The following is an 18341-nucleotide window of genomic DNA, read 5'->3' as shown; positions in this document are numbered from 1 at the left end:
TGTGTGTGAGGTGACTAAAAATGTGTATGTGAATGGTTTATATGGATGATTTGAGTTATTGTAAAAAAAAAAAAAAAAAAATATATATATATATATATATATATATATATATATATATATATATATATATATATATATATATATATATATATATATGGGGGGGGGGGGGGGGGGGGGAGTGTTAACAAAGCAAAGGATGCAGAAATAATTTATTAGTTTGTAAAAAGGGGGTGGGAGTCTATAAGTTATATTCTTCCCACTTCTATTCAAGTGCCGAAAAAGTTTGTTTGACCATCTTGTATTGTTCTTTGTTATCTGATGATTCTGTGTGCTCGAAATAAAAGTAAACTAACTAATTAAAATTAGGCATTAGTTATAGGTTTTAACAAGTGACAAAACAAACCCTTTTAAAATGATCAAGTGAAATAGGGACTGTAACCTCATCATTCATTACCTCCGCCAAGAGGTATTGTGATCACTTTGCTTTGTGTGTTTGTTTGTTTGTTTGTTTGTTTGTTTGGTTGGTTGGTTGGTTGGCTGGTTGGTTGGAAGCAAGATAACTCAAAAAGTTATGGATGGATTTTCAGGAAATTTTCAGGAAATGTTGATACTGGCACAAGGAACAAATGATTAAATTTTGGTGGTGATTGGAATGTGGGTGGGGGGGGGCAGATCTGTCTTGGCAGAAGACTGTGCTCCGAGTGCTTTTCTTGTTCAACTTGTGAAGTATTTAAACATTTTTTCTCCAAGTTCAGGGTGAACAAAAGTACAGAGTACTCCAGTCACCTGACATTTTAAGAATTGTAGGCTATTTAACTGTAACCAGAGAACAGAGGTAAACAGGCAACTTTGCATACATAATCCTATAATTTTAAGACAATTAAAAATGCAAATTTAGGAAACTATTTTGTTTAGCCAACAAAATCAGGACTGTGTATTCTTCAGATTATAAATGTACTTACAGTTTAATGTTTAGATATGATTAATTCCTTTATTTTTACAGCAAATAACTCATTAGCCTATTAATTAACCCATTTCAATAATTATGCAATCTTTGTACAACTCTTACACAGTTCAATGACTTAGCCTCAGACTTTAGCCTAACTTAAGGATGAATTAGAAAATAAAAAAAAAAAAAATCTTGATAGAGCTCACAGCGCTGATAACTGAAATATTGCCTCGTGTATAACAAACACTTTAAGTACAGATGGACTCAAAATTAACAGATATTATATATTAGCTGTAGAAAATGAACACTTTTAAAGTGTTCCAGTAAAATAGGGAATGTATTTTTTTTTTCCAGTTTTAGAGCTCAACTTGTGTAATATCGGAACATGTTTTCCCCAAATTTAATGTAAACCAAAGTACGGCTCACATGACATTTAACAATTGTATTAAATTATAACCAGAGACCAGGGGTAGAAATATTTTGATTTTATACTTATATGATTCTATAATTAAATTCTATAATTATACAATCTCTGTATAACTTTCACACAGTTCAGTCACCAGTCCTTTGTTTTAAGGCTGAATTTAAAAAAAAAATAATAATAATTGCAGGCTACATAATTCACCTGCTAATAATCCACGTTTAGGTGCGCGTTTTAATGCCAGTCATGTGCCAGGGGAGCGGAGTACTTACCCATTAAAGACTATTCCGAACACCGCCCATTCGGTTTGTCGTAGTTTTAAAATCAAGCCTCCAGACAGCCTAACCTCTCGCGTACTCTGGTGGAAACATCGCGAGAGCCGGTGATTTGACTGCTCTACTTCCTCAAAATGTAAACATTGCTCACCACAAGGCACTGTGAAGTTAAACAGCAAGTCATGAATGGTACAGTGTGTGCTAAATTATTTGCAAAACACGGTGTTACTTTAGTAGAGAGCCATAAAGTAGCTGCGAATTGAAAAAGCTGGATCGAAGAGGGTTTAAGGTAACGATGCGCTCGATGCAAGCTCAGATTGTAGTGTTTATTTTTTTTAATGTGTTTCTCTACACTACACCGAGTGACTGTCTGTGTGTGTACTGAAGGATTTGTATGCTGTGAGGGAATGGGTCCCATCCTTAAATGGACCAAATGGAGAACAGTGGGAGCGACGAGGTGGAAAAATTGAAGACAAAGTTCTTGTCAGTGTGGCACAATGTAAAGTACAGTAAGTAATATGCCTGAGGCCGGTACACACACACACAGATACATACACATATCACAGCTCTCTGTGTCCACTGCTTTTAGTGCCTTCATTTTGTGCTGTTTTGCTTTGTGCATGTAGACTCCTGCATAACTTCATTTCAACAGCCTAGCTAGGATGAATTGTTAGGTTGACTAAACTGATTAAAACTGCAGTGATGGATTTAGCATGAGCAGGACATAGAGGACTGGACAGAGTAACAAAAACATCACAATTCAGTGAGACAATAACCTACTGCTGTTGAGTCAGTCCTTTAAATAGCTCTCTGTCTTACTATCCTCACTGGACTGTGTCCTACATTGTGTTCTTTGCCCAGAGAAAAGGTTCTGTTTTGCTGTTCTCTTTTAAAAAAACTTAATAGTTGTGTTGCGCCTTGTGTGTAACAGAAATACTGTAGAGGGCAGGATCCTTGGGACCAAGCCAATACATTGAATGATAGGTGTTAACAGTGTAGGTGTGTCAGTCAAGTGAGTAAATAGGATATTGAGGTTGTCTTTTCTTAAAATCCAAACCATGGTATATGGTGCCTCTCCTGTCTGTTTTGCAGGTTGGGCTCTGAAGTCGAAGACCTCATTCAGTAGAAATTCCCCAGTGCTTCTTCTGGGTAAATGTTACCATTTTAAGGCTGAAGGTATGCACAGTAACAAACACACACCACACACAAAAGTTCACAGTCACACACTAATAATCAGGTCTTGACTTTGCAAAAAAAAAAGTAAAAGCAGCACAAACAGGACAAAGGTTCTCAGCAGCACAACGTGGTATGATAAGCTTAGTCCTATTTATGTACTTTGAGGAACCTCACTCATTTGGCTTCACTTTCTTAATAACTCTGATGTGGACTCTGACCTCTTTACTTCAGTTAACATTAATATGATTTGTGATGAATACATAAAACAGTTTTTAATCTTCCAATGATATTTTAGATTCAACCACATATTATCCAAAACTTATCTGTGAATCTTGGGTAGATCATATTCAGTTTGTTTGCTTCAGATGATGACAGTCTTACAGAAGCCTGCGGTGAAGCGTCAGATGAGGACTTTGTCATGGGAAATGTGGAGGCTTTCCGGAAGGATTTTGCATCCAGACTGTGGCTGACTTACAGAGAGGAATTCCCTCCTCTGCCTGGCTCTACACTGACCTCAGACTGTGGCTGGGGATGCATGCTCAGAGCTGGACAGATGATGCTGGCTCAGGGACTTGTACTGCATTTACTGGGCAGAGGTGAGCAGAGTTCAGAGTTAAAACTTTTCTCACAACTTGCATATGAGTCATATTTTCTTTAATTTGTGAATAATGTACTGCTCATTTTGGTTTAACTGCTGGAACAATGTATTCTTTATGAAAAGTTAGATTTTTTAAGGTTTTTCTAAATAAAATGGAAAAAAAAAATAGTTTATGTATCAATTTGCTATATTTACAATATTTTCAGCACTTTAATTTTTTCTGTCAGAGAAATGTATTGAACAGGGAACTACCCTCAAAACCATCATGGTTTTTTGATTAAAACAAATCCTTTTATCATACAGAACATTATTGGTCACACATTCGTGCCTCTCTTGAATGTTTCATTGGTGTTACCATGTGACTTTGGATGCAAACTAATATGTTAAAATACCAAATTATATTTTGTGATAAATAAGACCTAGCAAAACAAATATTGATACTATCCCCATCAAAATTACAGCAGTATATTACTATTGTATTGTATTATTATACTTAATGTGTGTCCAATGGAGGTCTAGGTTGTATCTAAGCAAATGACTGGTTGAGCAGAAATCATATTTATAAATAATGTGCAGGAACCTTGATTTCTTTTATACATTACAAGTCCATTAAACATGTATTTTCCGTGAGCACAGAGAAATGCGTACTAGTCTCCAAGATGATCTCAAACCTCACAGTGAAGGAATAATTAGTAAAATATTCATGGAGTGGTAAGAAGTTTCTTTTTTCTAAGTATGAAACCAGAGTTTCTTCATTCTCATCCTCAAACAGAAAGTTTAATTTAGTTGATGCAAGCCATTTAAAATGAGTGAATTCCTCATATATTTCAGAGATCTATTGTCTCTGAAGTGTCCTACACTTTATGGGTCCACATAATGACATGAGTGCCAGTTTAATGCAGTCATTTAGAAAACAATATTTAAAACTTGTTCTTCTGTCAAATCTAGAATATGTCACTAATGAAATATTTCTCTATAAAATGACTAATGACCACTTAAGGATATTTATTGATCAATTTCACTTTGATTCACTTTTTCACTCAAGGTCATTTCGTTAATGCTTTAGTCTCTACTCTAGCCCATTTTATAGCCTGGGCCACTCCCATTGTCTCCGCCTTGAGCTCCCACCCTGTTTGTAAGGCTAAGGCACTGTTAAAGTGAAATACTGAGACACTCAAACTTATAATTGAACAGAATGACACCTACTCCGTCACTGAAGCACACAACGTTCTCCCAGTTTAAGTCAAATCCTTTAATTTCTCAAGTTCTGAAAGACCTTTAGTGATTATCCTGAATGAACAGGCTCAGAGAAATTAAGTGCTTTTTATTGTTTTGCATTATGTATAGGACATTTTCAAAACCTATGGCCTTTTCCATTACTGAAATTACAACTTTTACTTGTGTATGTATGAATCTGTTTAGCAATTTGTCTGTATTTTCAGGTTAGACTTCAGAACATAAGCAAACCTCTTATTTAATTTCAGACCAAAGTGAGAATTTTAAATGTTTTTAATAGTGGTTGTTCTGGTATCAATATTAGTGTTAGTCGTAAAATAAATTAACTTTTAATTAACTGTTGTGTAACATTTCGTTACCTAAATATTTTTAATTAGCTTTTATCAACATACATGTCAAATTAACTAAAGGACTGATTTTCCTGTGTATCATAACTGGTTTGTCAAATAGAGTTTTTCAATTGAATTAATGAATTCACAGTTAAAGTTGTATGCCTTTTCGAGCATGTTAATGTAACTATTGTGCTATTCTTCTGTCTAAGATTGTCTTGATTGTTGATTTTTGTATTATTACCTCCGCCAAGGAGGTTATGTTTTTGCCAGGGTTTGTTTGTTTGTTTGTTTGTTTGTCTGTCCGTTAGTGTGCACCATAACTCAAAAAGTTATGGACAGATTTGGATGAAATTTTCAGGGTTTCTTGGAAATGGGATAAGGAAGAAATGATTAAATTTTGGTGGTGATCGGGGGGGGGGGGGGGCACTAATCAGCCTTGGCGGAGGTCTGCGCTCTCCGAGTGCTTCTAGTTATTTATGTTTTGCTTGTTCACATATACGTTAAATTTCATTGCATGTTCGGTATAAATTACTAAATTAAAAATCAAATCAAACTTTCAATCTTTGATCTCTAATGCTGAGTGTATTTGATATATTTTATATTTGTTATTTATTTGTTTATTTATGAGATTTATTCCTCCACAGATTGGACGTGGTCAGAGGCACTGTCACTCCAACCTTTAGACACAGAGACGTGGACGACTGTTGCAGCCAAACGTCTGGTTGCGTCTCTGGAGTCCTCTCTGCAGGGCTCCCACAGCCCACCTAGTCCTGGATCACCAGTCATGAACCCGTCCCAGGGTCTCGGATCTGCAGAGGAGGCAGATTCACATTTGAAAGACATGTACCACCGCACTTTAGTGTCCTGGTTTGGGGACAGTCCCTCTGCGCATCTGGGCCTTCACAGGCTGGTCCGCTTAGGCCTGACAATGGGGAAACAGGCCGGAGACTGGTACGGACCTGCTATTGTGGCACACATCCTCAAGTAAGTCAAATAGAAGCATACGCATTCATTTTTTCACCCATTATGCAGAACTGGCGTGCTACATACTTATTTTTATCTTTGAAATCTTTCATTCTCTGTCTCTTAGGAAAGCTGTTGAAGAAGCGATGGACCCTGTCTTGGCGGGTATAACTGCCTACGTCTCCCAGGACTGCACAGGTATGAAAGATGAGCCTGCTGTTGATAAAGCAGGATACTTGGCCCAATGCCCAAACTGACCCTTCTTCTTCCACCATTTCTCTGTTCCCATCTCTGTGAGGCTGTGGAGCTGAAGAGAGTGGTGACAGGAATTTTGCTGTGTCTATTTTCCCGCAAACATCCATTTCATATCCACTACCTCCGAGTCCGACCTCCTCTTAACTGCAAAAGCCTGGCTTCTGAATCATGTTTGTCTTCTCAGTCAAGAAGATATATGTTTGTGTGAAGTCCTGTATGAAAAAGAATAAATTACTTAATTGGTCATGTTACCCCCAGTACAGTATTTGCATTACTGAATAAAAATGCGTGTTGTGTAGAGTAATTCCGTTTGATTCCTATGGTAGGAACAATAAGCGGCTGAAAGTGGCAAGATATGTCAGACACTTGTAAAATAAATGTCAGGGTGCACTGGAGCTGTTCTGGACTGCTCATGTGCTGGCTCAGTACCTTAATACAGACTGGTATACACAATGCATTTTTGAGTGTCCCTTGAGGAAAGCTGGCCAATATGAACGAACTGTGGTGTTATCTACAGTCACCTATTGCCGCCTTATGCCTTATATCCGTTAACCATGATGATGTATGTACATGATGACGGGCACAAATGATCAGTGCCTGTTTACCACAAGAGTGACCCGAATGGATAATGCACATTAATGGCATTTTATTTTTATAGTATATTTACTTGCATCCTAGTCAGCAGTATTGTCATAATAAATGAAGTCCAATTACATTGAACATTGTGTTTTGCAATAAACTTGACTTAAATCTCTCAGTCTGTAGGTGTCATAAGGCAACTTCTGTCCTTTAATCTATGACCTGTCTGTATCAGATCATGTCAGACATATGTCATAAGAATTTCCCAAAGAGGAATCATAGACAAATACACATCAAATGTGGCTACAAAAAGGCATTACTGATGGACAGAGCCTTCAGATCGGAAAGTTCTAATAGACTGACAGATGGATAGACAAGCAGACAGAAAAATGACTCTGGTCTGACCTTTGTGTTATTGATCCTCCATAGTGTACAGTGCTGATGTTATCGACAGCCATAGGGCGCCAAGAGCAGGGCCTGACCCTACTGCCAAATCAGACGCTCCTCCTTCATGCGATGAACAAGCGTCTGCGTCCAGTCCACCAGACAACCGGGCTGTCATCATCCTCATCCCTGTGAGGCTCGGAGGAGAGAAAACCAACCCTGAATACTTTAACTTCGCAAAGGTATACTATGCAAAATATACTTTATGGTAATGTTAGCAAATATAATTAACATATTATAAATAGGAAAATGAAAATATTAAAGATGTACTGTATGTTTGTCTATCCTCTATATTTAGAGCATACTAAGTCTGGAGTACTGCTTAGGCATCATTGGAGGGAAACCCAAACAGGCCTGCTACTTTGTGGGATTTCAAGGTTAGTGTTGGTGTAATGGAAAACAGAGAAAGACACACAAAGAGAAGTGGTGCGAATAACAGATTATTTTGCATAATATACCCTTCTTACGTGAAGAGACAAAGTAAGTTAATGTATTCCTGTTTGCATGAGGAAAACGGAGAGGAGTGGAAATGGAGGCAAGTGAAGCAGGGCTTACTTTATTCTCTCTGACCCATCAAAGCCTCACCCATTTATCACAAGTAAACCTCCCAAGTTGTGAGCAGTAATTGATTTCCATAGGAAGCATGCATTAAATTTCATCCGGACCCCAAAGTGAGCCACTCTTCATCACCTTCAGGAGCCAGGAGGAACCTTCAGTTGTACATCTTGGCAGTCAATATTTACACATTTACATTTTACCAATTTGAAATACAGTGGTGGATGATGTCTAAATGACAAGCAATACATTCTCGCTGCCAAGGCACAGCTCAGCACAGCATTTATCATATGCAAATGGTCGAATATAATTGCGTGTTTGTAAAAGTAATTCCCCCACACAAAAATTAAATGACAACCTCTTTTTTGTGGGTGTAAAGAATGTGCTTGTACAAACGCATCTGATTATGCAGAGTTTAATCCACCCTGGTGGATATTAAAAAGCAACAACCTTCTGGGAGGCATATTTGACGCACAGAAGCCTAACAGTAGGCTGAGCAGGTGACTTTGAGCTACTCTGCATAGAAATTGGAGAAAGCGCGTTTTTGTAATAATCCGATGTTTTTGAATAACTTGTCTTTTGTTTTGTCCTTGCAGATGACTGCTTGATTTACATGGATCCTCATTACTGTCAGTCTTTTGTGGATGTCAGCACCAGCGATTTCCCTCTCCAGGTAATGTGAAATTACACAGACGAGCTGACTGGGGCCCCAGTAATGTGAATTTAATCATTCCTGTTAGTACTTAAAGGTATGAATCTTAAAGCAGACCCACGGCCCAATTACTAAGCCCGCATCTGTTGATTTATTTGCTGCTCAGATGTGTGAAGCTGACACGTAAGAGAAATACGGCAAATATAGAATCAGATGCTGAGAGTCTGAATATTTCAGGACTCATATATAAAAATCTGTACATAGCACCATATAGCAACTTTGTTTTATGCTTTCACATGCTGTTGCATAGAATATGACAACACACCAGAGTTGTACATTTATGGACACTGTGACAGCAGGTAAATGGGATTTCATTCATCAAGTGATGCTCAGTACAGCTTATTCAGTGTGAACGCTGCCACAGTGTGAGTGTGCATGTCCTGCAGCTGTAGCTGAACATTGCATCACTCGTCAGCTTGATGAATATTTTTTTATAGACATATTTTGTTTCTTTTTGTCTAGTCATATCATTGCCCCTCACCAAAGAAGATGCCTTTCAGCAAGATGGACCCAAGCTGCACCATAGGATTTTACTCTAGAAATGTTAAAGACTATGAGAGAATCAGCCAGGAGTTATCAAAGGTGAGTGATACTGCCAGAGCAAATGACTGAGAAATCACTTTAATAAAGCAGTTTAGTAATTTTACAATCATTATTGTAGTTTCACGTATTGTGTAGATGGTTTTGTTTTGTGCACTGTGTATGTGTGTGGCACTGTTACACAAGTCGTCCAGTAGGTGGCACCATTTAGCCATGAATCTGCCCCCGTTCTTACACCAGTCAGCAGGTTGGATACTGTAGGTTGTAAACCCTCCTTGCTGCAACTTATCATGTTTCTACTGTGAGGTTTTTCTGTTTGAGTGTTAACATTGTTATGATTTCTCTCTTTATCCCTGTTTATTGTTTGGTTAAGTGCTGAATGCAGTGTTGCATGTTATTAAATGTGAAAAATGATATCACCCTGGTCTTTTTTTTTTTTTTCCTTCAGGTGCTGCAGCCATCTGCTAGGGAGAAATACCCAGCGTTCACTTTCATGCAAGGTCATGGCAGAGATTATGACCTGTCAGCAGGCCTGACCCCAGAGAAGAGAGAATGGCCCTTCATCCGGAGGACGGTCACCACCACCGGGGACTTTGTGCTGCTTTGACAGCACGATTCCAGACTACTGACAGGGAACTTCCTTTTTTAATGAATCGTACTGTTTGCCATCTAAAGCCTTGTGTCAGACACTGTTGAGACACATGATGCTTTTGAAAGAAATTCTTTGAAACTAACATGAAGCAATTTTGGTCAAAACAAGTTAACTAAGATGTTGACATCAAGTTTTGGTACTCTGGTGTATTTAATAACCTACGTATTTTATGCACATAATGATGTAAGAGACACATCTGCAGGAACACCAGCCACTTTACACTGTTATTTTTAATACCGTGGCTTAGAAACCAATTTGGGAGAGATTTGTTGTCTTTTTTTCTGTTTCTGTTTGGCAAGGTACTGCCACATTATGCAGAGGTTTTCAGTTGGGTTAGCATTGAACTACATGGAGGAGAGCAAGGTAAATGTTTTAATTAATATGGATCAAGGGACCTGTAATAGACCAAGCAAAGTATTGTGAACATTTCTGCCAAAAGCATTTCATCAAAGAAATTGTTTGCCAAGTCAAAACATTACTTTTACTATTTATTGTTAGCTCTTTTTTTTCTTAAAGCAGTAATACACACTGGTGTATGTGGCATGAATTGAGTGTTTTTAGTGGTATTATTTCACTAAGTTAGGCATCAGTTAGTGATCAGTGATGACAGGAGATTTGGTCAAGTGGATCATGATATGTACTATACCTCACCAAGCACTGCCTGCACTAAAATCTCACAATGGGATATGTCTAATTAAAAATGGAGCAGCAGCAGAAGTCAGATTCAGTTACAGTTAAGTTATTCACGAAGACGAATTTATATATAGAGGCAATATATATGACAAAGACATCACAGCTGTAATTAATGTCCATATTAATATTTCTATTTGTATATGCTGTGTGCAATTAACATTTGCAGAGCCATTTAAGCATTATTTCTGACACAAACAACTCCTTGTGTAACTTTTCTAATAGTATTTCCCAAAATATTTCTAAATGTATTAGATACATGCCAAATCTGCACCACAGCAGTGACTGAATTAATGATCAAATGCTGTTCTTGCTAAACACTTTTATGGTAACGTCACTCTAACACACACCCTGAAGTATTCTGAATCGGAACCTCACATGCTTTCCTGCATATCCTGTTTTTCTTAAATTAATTCATGAAATTAATTTCTGCAATGTAAAATGGGTTCACACTATGCAAGAGAGTTGAATAAAGTGAAAATATCTGACTTTCTTAATATCTTTGGTCCTTATTGGGTCTACTTGAAGCAGTTCTGGTACAACGGCAGAAAGAGTTTGCTTCATTTTCAGTGCTGGATACAAACCTCAGTGGTGTGTTGAAATGTATTCAATCCCTTTCTCTCCCAGTCAAATGTAGCAGATTAAAACTAATCGTACGTGCTAACCATCTCTACAGCCCATTAACCAGGGACCGGAAAAAATGTGACCCAATGACACTGGCGGCAGTTGTGTTCCTCTGTGGAGGAAAAGAAAATATCCTTGTGTGCAAAGCTCTGTTACCATGGATAATCTGTCTGATGCCCCTTTTGCTTGAGCTATGCTGGACTGTTTTCCTGTACAATACAAATTCTTGTATTATGATGGGACTGGCTTTTTAAAAGAGGGAACTGTCCCTGCTTTGGGGAAGCTAGGGCAAGGGTGAGGATGGATGGACAGAAAGGGAGATGAATCCTTCATCTGTTCTCATCTTTACCATGGAGAAGCAATGGTAACACACATAAAGGCATCATTTAGGCCCCCATCTGATCTTTGCATTTATCAGAACTTGTTTGAGGTGCACGGCTGACCAGCTGTGTGGACAGAGCGGGAACCATCAATTATGCAAGAAGCAAAGAACCAACGACATTCTTCTATTTTAAAAGATAGAAAGGAAGAGGAAGAGTTTCATAGGCAGGAGAAAGGCTTAGAGAGAGGATTGGGCATATGGGGATTTTTGTCAAAAACATGAAAGAGCATTTGTGCTGGGGGGCACAGAGTGCTATGAGGGTTGGCTGTGTTCTCCATGTATTTACAGGGGATGTATGAATATTTGATTAATGAGTCAGAGGCTCAGGGGAAATGCAATAAGCGAGTAGTGGCTTTACAAAGCAAGCCCATCACACACACACACACACACCACCCTGTTTAACACAGCTGCCTAAAGTGTCATTGACATTGCAGATTCCTGAAAATCTAATCTGCTGCAGAGCAAATTCCTCACAAAGAGGGAGTTCACGAGAGTCATTCCTCTGCTCCACAAATGGACACAGACTGTGTGTCGGGGGATTCATGTAAAGACACTGAGAAGCCCAAAAAAAAGGCTTTATTTTGGTGTCATCCAGAGAAGGAAAATGCTTGTGGCATAAACAGGGAAGGGGGTTGAGTAGATATAAAACACATTTAACATGCACTGATTAAACATCAGCATATGAGAGGTGACTTATTACTGATGTTTATCCTGTAGTTAGACTCTTCACTGACACACATATTATTTAAAGTACAGATAAAGTATTAATTATTAAGTAAAGATGTGGTAGGAGTGGGAACAAATTGGATATAGTTATTATTTGTATTATTAGTTTGATTAACATGTTTAGACATTTATTTAATTTTTCAGTTCTGATAGGACACTAATATGAAAAGTAATATTTGGAACGGATGTACATTTGCAGTAAAAATTAACACCTTAGTGTCATAAGTGTAAAAAAAAAAAGATAAAACTTTGGTGAAATATATTTAAGCATATTTTAAATTAAAAGACATTTTTTCTAAATTAGTGTCAAATAGAAGCGGAAGAGTACTGAATAAGCACATTAGCTCCCTTAAGTTTCATGAAATAAATGAAGTACAAATAAATAAAACAATAATAAAAAAAAAAACAAAATTCTACTGAAATTTCCATCTCAATTCAGCAGAACCAGACTATGGTGCAGAAAGAAGAGCTGCTGGTAATAGACACAGAGTATGCTGCAGTATAACCAGAGAAACACATTTTTAATCTTCTGCAAATTGTTAAATGCATTTTTATCATGTCAGATAAAAAAGATAATAATAGCTGGGGAATTCATAAAAATGTGGAATATCAGACCAAGTTATCAGTTGACCCTTGGAAAAGAGTGATATTACATTTTCATATGTTGACAAATCTTTAAATGTCATTTCTAGTGATCAACTGAATTTAAGAAGAGCACAAATTATATTTTATTGCAAATGCATGGTATGAAATATTGTATTGCTGTTAAATGAAATATACCAGTTGTGTAAGTGAGGTGCTTCTCAGTGTGTTTGCTTCTGTCCACGCCTATGAAAGCAACACAATCTCAGCAGCAAGTGAGCAAGTGTTTATATTCATATTAACACTCATCAGAGGATCTGCTTTACATGGATACCGGAGAACTAATGTTTCACAGATGGTGAATGGTATACTTTACTACATGTGCTTAAACATCATGTTTTGCAAATTTGTGTATTGAAGGAGATTACACTTACAGACCACAGAATGCCATTTCCATCTCCCCTGTGGCTCTTCTGGGATCTCCCTAAGCTGAGATGAAAACATGATGAATGATATTAAGAAGATCCAGTGAAGTTAGATCTAAGAGGACAGGACAGACTCAGTGGAAAATGTAGAATAACGCTGAATATACGCTTTCTATTTTGCATGTGCGAGTGTAAAAGTGTGTGGAGGAGTGTAGATGTTTAAGGAGCTAAACTGTGATGTGTTTGATCTTTTCATTCATAAGTCGTGTGTAAATTTATATAGATGACTGTGTAGTTTACACTTGTGGGAGTTGTGTGTAAGTCACTCTAAATCTTAGTCGTCACACTCCCTCCCTGTCTTCACACCAGGTGCAGGGGTGCTAGATTTATACCCAGTAGCCCTTGCCCACCCTTGTGGAATGCCATGCATCTTCAAACAGGTACTTCACTTTGAAATCTCATCTCAGCATGATATCTCTAAGCGGCTAAATATATCCGGCTCCTAGATCCCGCAGCCGTCGGAGCGTAAATACCGCCTGCGCTGCTTCAGACTGCTTTTCCGAGTCTCAAGTCTGTCCACGCAACTGTCCACTTGTCTCCAGCCGTCTCCTCCTTCGGGCTCACCCCCATCTATCCTGCTCCCAGCTCCTGAAGAAGTGCTGAGACACTGCATGCCTCGCACATCTCTTCTGGGCTGAAGCCAGACAGATGTCATGATGCTGTGATTAATCAGCGCCACACAGGACAGGAGCTTTACAGGAGCACCGCCATGTGAACATGACCTACAGAACATACCAGGTCAAAGGTTCCTCAACTTTTTTCACCCTGGAAATTAAACTGCAGGAATATTTTCAGACTAATAAAAACTGCTTTTATGGTTCATCCATGGCTGAATGAATCACAAGCGTGTCAGTACGTCCTGTTTCCAATAAATATGCAACCAAGAATAATGTGATCTTAACTCATGACAGAACTAAACTATAATTATGATTTATTTATATATTTTCCCTCCAGTCAGTTCAGTCGTGACACAGAACTGTGAAAGAACTCCTAATACTAATACGTATAATCAGCAAAACGTGCTCTTAGTAAAAAAAGTAAAAGCAGTCATTACGCAGTAAAATGGTCCCTGTCAATGTTTTACTGTAATGTGTGACTGATTTGACAGCTGCATTATGGGGTATGTTGCATTTTTAAAGCTGTAGATGTTTGAGGTTGAGTTCATTTTAACCAGTTTATTTACTGTCAGTTGGTTTCAGTGCTTCTTTGTAACATCTAGTTAATCCAAGAGGTTTAAAAAAGACAGAAGTTTCAAGAGAAAAGAAGTAGAAGTAGAAGAAAATCACTCACATGACAAACTTAAGGACAGTAAAAGTACAGGGTTATTCAAAAAGAATGAACAGATTTCATGACACATTGCTTCAGTTCTCAAGCATTGTCATGGAATGAGTCAGTGACCAGTTGAAAGAGGAGTTTTCTAAGTTTATGTTCCACTGCTACCCACTAACCTCGATGACCTTAAACATTGAATAACAACAGGGATCAACTCAGTGGATCATGATATGATGATACACGTCTGGGAGGAATCCTCTAATCGCATTGATGTTGCCCGTGCTGCAGGTGGTGGCCACATTGAACACTTGTAAGACAGGAAATAAAAGCTGATTTTAAGTAGAATACTTGCGACTTGGCTGGAGTTTTCTATTGCTTTTCCATATTAAAATATTGTGTAATGAAATCGGTTCTTTCTTTTTGAATAACCCTGTAGTTTACTTTCACTCCACCACAGGGTAAACAAGTGTTCAGAGAATGCAAACCACCGCCAAGCACCCCAAACAGTGTGTATGTGTGGATCGACTATTTCTTTTTAAATTAAACAGTTTCAAGGTTGTTCCATACAGCAGAAAAAGTTGAAGCTTGGTACCAGTCATGTGTATGTCAAATTATATTAAATTCCAATCAATATTTGATTGAGTTACAATGAAAAATGTGTCGTAAATGGGATTTTCAGTGTTAAACTGAAATATCCACAGAGTCCACATTCCACAGTAGATTTTGTGCCAGATACAAGATATTGTTATAAGGTATAGGTGTATCAAATTGGAGGCTAATCGAAGTCGTTTTGAATTTTTTAGGAATTTTCGAAAATTGCTCAATGATGAGAGATAGGAAAATTTGAGATTTTGTGACCTTGCTGTGACCTTGAATTTTGGCCTACTTGGCCCAAAATTTAATGGGTTCATCCCAGGGCCTAGGCCTATCTGTGGGTAAAATTTGGTAAAGATGGTTGTAATAGTTTTCCTGTAAAGTTGCTAACAAACAAGCATGCAAACAAACACACAAAGCAAAGTGATAACAATACCTCCTGGTGGAGGTAATCAATGTATGTATGATTCTTTCCATCCTTCACAAATTAATTTTCAATTGAACTCAATTGGGAAAATTTTACATGGAGTTGCCTAATATGAGTTTTGTAAACAGTTTCATGCAACTCCAACTCATATGAGGCTACAGGCCCTCCAACACTGAAAAGCAAAGGATTCTGTATTTAGAAGTACAGACACTTGCACTCCAGCAAAGCCAGGACAAGTTTCACTGATTTTTTTCACTTAAGGTCAAACCCCTCCATGAGGCTAAATTCCAACTGTATTGGACTCATTCCTTCTTCCTATTGGGAAGGCTGTAGTGTGGCAGAGGCCCAAGCAAAGCTTCTCACCCAGTGTTGGCTAACCTCGCCCGCCTGTGACAACAAGAAGGGCACTGGAGTTAACATTTAGATAACGGATGTGTGTGCCGCTTTCGATTTCCATTCCTGGTGACAGGGAATCTTAGGAGCACATCTCAGGTTGTGTTTGTGTGTGGGTTGGGGGAGGGGGGGTGGGGGTACTCCTGTATTTCCTACATCTCAGGGGTGATGTGGAGGAACGCCGAAATTCCTCATTCTGCTGTCCTCTGAGGCATGGCCAGCCCTCTGTCAGCTTTTACTAACCAGATGCATCCGAAACAGGCACTGAGGCTGAAGGCAGGGGATATTGCCTGCTGTGTAGCTGTCGGCTTGTTTCTTATTGCACGCCTGTGTTGAGCAGGGTGGCAAGAGTGTTGTTGTGTGTGTGTGAATGGGGGTTAGAGGGGTGTCAGCTTGTCTCTGTGTGTATATGTGCGGGGCAGGACACGCTATGAATTTAGGGTATCATTCACACACACCCCCAGTCTCTGCAACACCAGCCTTGGATTGTACCTAACATCAGTCTCTGCCATTCTGTTGCCTGTGTACTCTAAAAACTGTTGGGTGTAGAGTCAAATATGGACAAACCCAGCCAAGGGTTGTTATAAACTACCATGCTGGGTTATGAATTTAACCTGAAAATACATGTGCTGTTAATCTAGTACACATGTATTTAATGTTAGGGGAAACCAGTGGATCCACACACTGCAAAAATCTAAATCTTACCAAGTGTATTTTTCTCATTTCTAGTCAAAATATCTCAACACAAATAAAACTAGAAGCACTCGGAGAGCGCAGACCTCCGCCAAGGCCGATCAGTGGGCCCCCCCGTGGGCCCCCCCACCCCTGATCACCACCAAAATTTAATCATTTGTTCATTTGCACACATAATGATTCTGTCCCACCACCGATCTAGAATCTGGTCCTCCAAGACAGAAATCTCGCGTGATCAAACGTGATCTGACAAAAACTAGAAAAAAACTTGGAGAGCGCAGACCTCCGCCAAGGCAGATCAGCCCCCTCATTTGTTCCTTGTGCCAGTATCAACATTTCCTGAAATTTTCATCCAAATCCGTCCATAACTTTTTGAGTTATCTTGCACACAAACAGACAGACAGACAGACAAACCAACGCCGACAAAAACATAACCTCCTTGGCGGAGGTAATAAGACATAATCACCTAAAGAGTAACATTTCAGTGAGATATAAGAACTTATTTTTAGACAACAGATCTGGAAAATCTTATTTCAAGAAACCTTACCAAGATAATTTTCACTTGTTCCATTGGCAGATTTTTTACCTCCACCAGGAGGTATCGTGATCACTTTGCTTTATGTGTTTGTTTGTTAGCAAGATAACTCAAAAAGTTATGGATGGATTTGGATGAAAATTTCAGGAAATGGTGATACTAGTACAAGGAAGAAATGATTAAATTTTGGTGGTGATCGGAGGGGGACTGATCTGCCTTGGCGGAGGTCTGGAAGTTGGAGGTCCTCTCTGAGTGCTTTCCTTGTTCAAGATTTTTTTGCTTAATTCAAGCAAAAAAAGTGAAAATGATCTTGGTAAGATTTCTTGAAATAAGATTTTCAAGATCTATTGTCTAAAAGTAAGTTTTTATATCTCACTGAAGGGTTACTTTTTAGGTGATTGTCTTATTTTAAGTGTGATGAGATATTTTGACTCGAAATGAGAAAAATACACTTGGTAAGATTTAGATTTTCTCCAGTGCATGAAACAAGGAGACATGAAAACTAGGCTTTCTCCTACCAAAATCAAACTGCAAAACTGTTTAAAGGGGGGCAACAGTTCTGAACACGTAAGTACCACGCCACTCTAAGTTGCAGTTAAAAAAAAAGGTAAAACAATCTGTAACGAATGACAAGCCTCTATTTCAAGTCAAAACTCCAACTCAGTGTTGGTTGAAGTGGCCCAACCAGTAATCCAACAGCCTTTACACTACAGCTGAGTTATTAAAGCAGTCCCACATACTTTATTATGTAACTCTGGTCCAGTTATTATTTCCTAAAAACTCCAAAAAAAAAGATGATATGCATCAAATACAATAGAAAAATGTAAAAAAAAAATTTTTTAAATATAAATGTGTAAAAATTTGTTAATACATACTTTAATAAGACATATTGAAAGCAAATGACAAAAGTGCTGGTTAGCTGATCTTTTCAATGCATATAATAAAGTGTTGTTACACTGATATATTAGTTTATGTACATTTATACAAAAGATTTATAAGCCTTCTACTAAAAAGAACATGCAAAGTTAATTTATTTCTAATATGCAGACAGTGTTTTGAAGTAGGTCTGGTAGGTCTGAGACAAACATTCCTTTTGAATAAATAATATAGAATTTCACATTTTGACTCAAGACTATATCTTGGAAACTACGGCCAACCAGCATTTTTAACAGATTTTTTCTTTACTGAATCAAATTTGGTAAAGTGTCACTACTTTTATTCTAGAAGCATGATGACGTTTTTGTAGGTTTG

The 18341-nt window shown here is 38.1% G+C and overlaps 1 protein-coding gene across 1 annotated transcript; it reads left to right on the top strand.

The window, feature by feature from the left end:
- Window positions 1–1747: 1747 nt before the first annotated feature.
- atg4c (autophagy related 4C, cysteine peptidase) lies at window positions 1748–10874 on the top strand. The gene is made up of 11 exons (XM_030132936.1): window positions 1748–1934; window positions 2033–2154; window positions 2738–2821; window positions 3187–3417; window positions 5632–5971; window positions 6078–6148; window positions 7214–7410; window positions 7527–7605; window positions 8380–8456; window positions 8958–9077; window positions 9484–10874. The coding sequence occupies exons 2-11, from the start codon at window positions 2070–2072 to the stop codon at window positions 9640–9642; spliced, it is 1443 nt and encodes a 480-aa protein (XP_029988796.1). The 5' UTR covers window positions 1748–1934; window positions 2033–2069; the 3' UTR covers window positions 9643–10874.
- The last annotated feature ends 7467 nt before the right edge of the window (window positions 10875–18341 follow it).

Source organism: Sphaeramia orbicularis, chromosome 4 (assembly GCF_902148855.1).
Source record: "Sphaeramia orbicularis chromosome 4, fSphaOr1.1, whole genome shotgun sequence".
Taxonomy (NCBI): Eukaryota; Metazoa; Chordata; class Actinopteri; order Kurtiformes; family Apogonidae; genus Sphaeramia; species Sphaeramia orbicularis.
This window is presented reverse-complemented; position numbering and strand designations above follow the sequence as displayed.

Coding starts and splice junctions, on each gene's coding strand:
- atg4c (XM_030132936.1), top strand. CDS start 2,070: ATGGACCAAATGGAGAACAGTGGGAGCGACGAGGTGGAAAAATTGAAG. Junction 2,822..3,186: donor TTACCATTTTAAGGCTGAAG/GTATGCACAGTA, acceptor TGTTTGCTTCAG/ATGATGACAGTCTTACAGAA. Junction 7,411..7,526: donor AATACTTTAACTTCGCAAAG/GTATACTATGCA, acceptor CTCTATATTTAG/AGCATACTAAGTCTGGAGTA.